This window comes from Homarus americanus, unplaced genomic scaffold (assembly GCF_018991925.1).
Source record: "Homarus americanus isolate GMGI-L3 unplaced genomic scaffold, GMGI_Hamer_2.0 scaffold25827, whole genome shotgun sequence".
Lineage (NCBI taxonomy): Eukaryota > Metazoa > Arthropoda > Malacostraca > Decapoda > Nephropidae > Homarus > Homarus americanus.
In genome coordinates this window covers 11,080,796-11,087,334 of record NW_024738300.1, presented here as the reverse complement: position 1 = coordinate 11,087,334, position 6,539 = coordinate 11,080,796, and the positions used below count along the sequence as shown (strand labels likewise).

The following is a 6,539-nucleotide window of genomic DNA, read 5'->3' as shown; positions in this document are numbered from 1 at the left end:
TGCCACGTATTGCCACTCATTCTCTCCTTTGCTTCCTTCTCCCCCCACTCACTTCCTCCCCTCCCATTGCGTGTCTCATCCTCTTCCTCCCCATCCATGCCCTTCTCCCCACCACATCTCTTCCTCCTTTCAATTCCCCCAGTGTTCTTGGCGTGAGAGTGTAATATAGTTCTTTTTGTGACCTTGGGCTGGGACGAGTGGTCGTGGGTGGCCTTAACGCACCCAGTGCCACGAACACCAGTAACCCTACTCATTATGGCACTCTTACAGTGTTATTTACCGTCTGTCTCTTGTCTCTTGTCTGCGTGTCTTGAGGCGATTCGCTGATTCACAAGAGTCTTAATGTTAAATATTCCCGTTAGTGAAGAAGCAAGAATTGACGTTACGTTTTTTGATCTTGTTTAAATGTGTTTCATCTAGAATATACACACGTTTTGCACACACACACTGGTTTGATATAGGCATCATTGTTTTTTCATTATCTTCCTTAATTTTATTCTGTGTTTTAATGTTAAGGTGTCTAGTTAAAGAGTCGTTAGGTGATGGGTGATGTTCTTGTGGCTCTTTCCATCTCCCTCACCTCTATCTCTCTCCCTCACTCTCTCATCCTCCTCACCTCTTCGTCTCCATCTCCTCACCCTCCTTCATCTCCCTCAAACCCCTCCTTCACCCCATCTCCTCACCTCCTCCCTCCCTCATCTCCTCACCTCCTCACCCTCCTTCCCCTCCCCTCTCCCTCACCTCCCTCTCCCTCCTCCTCCCCATCTCCTCACCTCCTCACCCCTCCCCCCTCTGCTCTCCTCACCCCTCATCCTCCCTCACCCTCATCCCTCCCTCACCCCTCATCCCTCACCCCTCTTCCTCTCCTCCCCATCTCCCTCACCTTTCTCCCTCTTCATCTCCTCAAACCCTACTTCACCCCCCATCTCTCGCCTCACCCTCCTCCCTCCCATCTCCCTCACCTCCCTCACCTCCTCCCCTGATCTCCCTCACCCTCATCCTCCCTCACCCTCATCCTCTCACCCTCTTCCTCCCATCTCACCTTTCTCCTTCTCTCCTCCTCAAACCCTTACCCCCATCTCCTCACCTCCCTCCTCCCCATCTCCCTCACCTCCTCACCTCCTCCCTCCCCACTTCCCCTCACCCTCCCTCACCTCCTCCCCCTCCCATCTCCCCACCCTCCCTCACCCTCCTCCCCCTCCCCATCTCCCTCACCTCCCTCCACCTCCTCCCCCTCCCCACCCTCCTCCTCCCCATCTCCCCCACCTCCTCACCTCTCCTCCCTCTCATCTCCTCAATTCTTCCTCTCTTCATCTCCTCACCTCCTCCCCCTCCTCATCTCCTCACCCTCTCCCCTCCCTCCTCATCTCTCACCTCCCTCCCTCCCCCATCTCCCCCACCCTTTTTCCTCGTCACACAGGATTCAATCTTCCTTCCTATCGCCTGTCTTATTTTCCCCCCTCCCGGCCAACCTTTTTAAGCCTCAGGTGTTGTAAGCGGGTGGTTGGTTCGTTACCTGTGGTCTGTTGGTAGTAGGAAGGAGTAGTGGTAGTAGTGTTGGTGGTAGTAGTAGTAGGAGTAAGTGGTAGTAGTAGGTTAAGTTAGGTTTTGTGAGGTTAAATTAGTTTTGGTTTGGTAGGTTTGGTAGTTAGTTAGGTTAGGTTAGTTAGATTAAGAGGTTAGGTTAGGAGGTTGGGTTAGGTACAGACGAAAGGTTAGCCACGTCAATACTGTATTATCATTGCTCACTTTGTACCTACACTATCTCTGGCTTAAAAACTGATTCAATTTCAGTTTTCAATTGGAAGGATTGGGCTTAAGCCACACCTAGGATTGGACCAGATTATCCTTGAGGCTAAACCAATCATGTAATGCGCTGGAGGCTTATCCAGAAGGGGGAGGGGGGTCTAGGCTTGGAACAGGAAGACGTCAGGTTGTGAATTAATGAAGGGTGATTGGTGTGGGGAGGAGGAGGAGGAGGAGGAAGACAGGAGGTGTGTGGGGAGGAGGAGGAAGACAGGGAGGTGTGTGAGGAGGGAGGAAGACAGGAGGTGTGTGGAGGAGGAGGAGGAGGAAGCAGATGTGTGAGGAGGAGTAGGGAGGAAGACAGAAGGTGGTTGTGGTGAGGGAAGGTTGGGATGGAGGCAGTGATGGTGGTCTCACAAGGTGGGTTCTTGACGCTCCCTGCTCACTGCCTACAATGGTGTATTCTCCTGTGTGTGTGTGTGTGTGTGTGTGTGTGTGTGTGTGGTTTGCTTGCTTGCTTGCTTGTTGCTTGCTTATGTGCGGCTGCCTCACTATCAGTCGGCTAGCTTCCTGGGATGCCCACTGATACCACACACACATACCACAAGACACTAAACTACACATACCATTCAATACTACACTACGGATACCACACATACCATTACACACTAAACCACATACCATTCAATACTACATTACATGATACCACACATACTACAAGATTAATTAAACTACACATACCATTCAATACTACACTGACGGATACCACATACCATTACACACTAAACTACATACCATTCAATACTACACTACGGATACCACACATACCATTACACACTAAACTACATACCATTCAATACTACACTACGGATACCACACATACCATTACACACTAAACTACACATACCATTCAATACTACACTACGGATACCACACATACCATTACACACACTAAACTACATACCATTCAATACACTACGGATACCACATACCATTACACACTATACTACATTACACTACATTGCTACACCACAGCTAACTACATACTGTAATTGCTACGGTTTCATAATGCGTCTTTTGTCCGTCCGTCCGTCCGTCTGTCTTGCGTGGCGGCGCGTGGGCAGGTATATACGTACTTAATTAAGGACGTGTGTACAGGTGTGACTCAGATGGCTTAATTATTCTGCATAATAATCACCGTCGATAACTCCTTCATGGCCGACACTGTGTGTCCTGTGACTATACCCCTTAATGGTTGTTCTTTCCGTTTACCTGGGTGTGTTCTTCCGTCTACCTGGTGTGTTCTTCCGCTCACCTGGTGTGTTCTTCCGTCTACCTGGTGTGTTCTTCCGTCTACCTGGTGTTCTTCCGTCTACCTGGTGTGTTCTTCCGTCTACCTGGTGTGGTCTTCCGTCTACCTGTTCTTCTGTGTTCTTTCGTTCTCCCATATGCCGTTCTTTTTATTCCTTCCGTTCACTCTCCTCTCCTGTGTAGGTCCTCGCGTTTCTTTCTTTCTTGAACACGGGGATAATGATAAATATAACCAAAGGGGAAGGAGAGGAGGAGGAGGAGAAGGAAAGGGGAAGACAGGGAGGGGCGACTCAGACTAGCCATCGTGGTATTGCGTCATTGTTGGTATCACTGGGTGTGTCTCAAGTCATACCTCCAGCACCTTTAGCTAACACTTGTACGAGGACCAGTTCCGGAAATGAGGAGGTGGTGGGTGAAGGATTGTTTGTTGACTGACTGGCTCTGTGTGGGGTTGGAGGGTGGGTTGAGTGGGTGTGAGGGTTAATTGATTTATTGAGTAAGATAATTGTGTGCGTGGGGTAAGGAGTGGGTCTATTTGTGTGTGTGTGTGTGTGTGTGAGAGAGAGAGAGAGAGAGAGAGAGAGAGAGAGGAGAGAGAGAGAGAGAGAGAGAGAGAGAGAGAGAGAGAGAGAGAGAGAGAGAGAGAGAGAGAGAGAGAGAGAGAGAGAGAGAGAGAGAGAGAGAGAGAGAGAGAGAGAGAGAGAGAGAGAGAGAGAGAGAGAGAGAGAGAGAGAGAGAGAGAGAGAGAGAGAGAGAGAGAGAGAGAGAGAGAGAGAGAGAGAGAGAGAGAGAGAGAGAGAGAGAGAGAGAGAGAGAGAGAGAGAGAGAGAGAGAGAGAGAGAGAGAGAGAGAGAGAGAGAGAGAGAGAGAGAGAGAGGAGAGAGAGAGAGAGAGAGAGAGAGAGAGAGAGAGAGAGAGAGAGAGAGAGAGAGAGAGAGAGAGAGAGAGAGAGAGAGAGAGAGAGAGAGAGAGAGAGAGAGAGAGAGAGAGAGAGAGAGAGAGAGAGAGAGAGAGAGAGAGAGAGAGAGAGAGAGAGAGAGAGAGAGAGAGAGAGAGAGAGAGAGAGAGAGAGAGAGAGAGAGAGAGAGAGAGGTTAGCATCCAAGAAGGGGAATCTTAAAACATTCTTGAGAACCCTTTGATGGGAGGAGGGTCAGAGGAGGGATGGAGGAAGGAAGGAGGAAATGAGGAATGGAAAGGGAGGGATAGGAGGAAGGAAGGGAGGAACGGAGGAGAAAAGGAAAGGGGAGAGACGGTGGAGAAGAAGGAGGAAAGGGAAACATGGTATCTCCTCCCTGTCTTTAACCCTCCCTCTTCTCTCACCACTACCCCCTCCCTTCCTCACACATAAACCCCACTAACACTTGTACACTTCCCCACCCCCCTCTCTCCCTCCTCTCCCCCACTGGTGCCGGAACGCGGATTAGGACCACGTAGTATTGTCAACTTCAGTCCCTGCCAATTGTGTTTCCTGTATGACACTAACGCGACACTCATTTTACCGCCACCCCCTCCCCCCCTCTCTCTCCTCGGTCACCCACTCCCTCCTCCGTCACCTACTCCTCCCTCCCAATCTACTGAGTGGTGACATGTGTGTGTGGTACGGTGTGGTGGTACTAGGACATGGTGTGTACTAGACATGGGTGTGTGTGGTGGTGGTACTAGGACATGGGTGTGTGTGGTGGTGTGGGTACTAGGACATGGAGTGTGTGTGGCATATGACATGAGTGTGTGGTGGTGTGGTACTAGGACATGGGTGTGTGGTGGTGTGTACTAGGACATGGGTGTGTGTGTGTGGTGACATGAGTGTGTGGTGTGGTACTAGACATGAGTGTGTGGTGGTGCTCTCCTGAAGACACGCCTAGTAACCTTGGGCCTGTTTTTAGGCACTGGGTAACACGTGGGAGCCCTGAGTGCCACATCCGGGGGTGGGGGCAGGTCTTAATGGCTGTTTGTATGAGACTTGCCACCTCCTCCTCTTCCTTTTTATTCCTGTTTACTCCTCTTCTTACCTCCTCCCCCTCCTTTCTTTCTTTTACCTCTTTACTCCTCTTCTACTCCCTCCTTCCCATTTACCCCTCCTTCTCCATCATCATCTGAAGCATTCAACCACACCAGACTCGTTCCACCAGTTCGAAGCTTCAAACGGTAACACGTAAAGGAACTCATTATAATACACTAACTCACCCATATATATATCTGTTGTTTACCTTTATATAACAGGTAACGGTAAGAGTATCATTCACAACTGTTGTAAATAATGATACGTAATGGGGTTGTAGTTATTGTGTTGTATTTACGTGTATGATAGTGGTTGTAGTTATCATCCTGTTGTATTTACGTGTATGGTAACCTAATAATTGTATATTTACGTATACCTGTGCCCGTGTTAATACCCAGTGATGTTATAGTGTATTACTCAGGCAACTTCTGTAGCTCGCTGTTCCCTGGTGTATGTTGCTTACTGTAGTGTTGTAAGTAGAGGTTAATGTTATGTTACCGGATCATTAACTATTTGGATGATATTTAACCTTATTTTATTAATTTTGGGGGTAATTAAACCTTATTTTGTTAACTTTAGCTAATTTATTTAACAAAGTTTTTAAGTGTTCTTTATACACACACAAACACACACACAGCGCCGTGTTCTTTCAGTAAACTACAAATTATTGACATTATTGTTATTATTATTATATACCCAATGCACGCACTTGCACACACCCACTGCTGCACGCACACACCCACCACAGCACACCACACCACACCACCGCACGCACACACACCACCGCACGCACACACCCACCCACCACCGCACTGCACACACACACACACACACCCACCGCACGCACACACGCAAGCACCATCATGCCAACATATAACCACTGATATGAGTCGAGTAAAAATGTTGAATTATATCATGTTATGGTTGAGGCGCTGTGCTGAACTGAGAAAGGTGTGAGTCAGACATAGGTGTGGTGGACTGTGGGGAGCTACCTGCCTCCTGTAGTGTGTGTGTGTGTGTGTGTGTGTGTGTGTGTGTGTGTGTGTGTGTGTGTGTGTGTGTGTGTGTGTGTGTGTGTGTGTGTGTGTGTGTGTGTGTGTGTGTGTGTGTGTGTGTGTGTGTGTGTGTGTGAACAAGATATACATACACAATTACACACACAAATTATAACTACAGTCGATCAATGAGTAAATTAGAAAGGTAAGTACAGTAGGAGTGGGTGAAGGAGGTGTAACACAAAGAGATATTTATGAAGGGTTTGTGGTGTTGTCCCAGCAGGAGAAGCGGCCATCGAGGGACATAGAGACGGAAACAGAACCGGAGGAGGTGTTGGCGGTGGAGGCTGGAGGCTCGTCTTGTTCCCTGTCCTCTGTGTCTGCCTCACTATCTGATAAGAGCGTCTCCACTGATAACATAGAAGAGATCAAGAGTGACGTCCCCTTTGCTGGTGAGTACCCGAGAGAGAGAGAGAGAGAGAGAGA

At 48.8% G+C, this 6,539-nt stretch overlaps 1 protein-coding gene across 2 annotated transcripts in view; it reads left to right on the top strand.

Annotated features, from left to right (window-relative positions):
- Window positions 1-6,333: 6,333 nt before the first annotated feature.
- The window catches only part of LOC121873861 (ankyrin repeat and sterile alpha motif domain-containing protein 1B-like), a gene marked incomplete at its 5' end in the record, with an annotated part of 29,131 nt that continues 28,925 nt past the window's right edge, over window positions 6,334-6,539 (top strand). For both annotated transcript variants that reach the window (XM_042377670.1, XM_042377671.1), the window contains 1 exon segment: window positions 6,334-6,505. In XM_042377670.1, coding sequence (XP_042233604.1) covers window positions 6,334-6,505 — 172 coding nt within the window.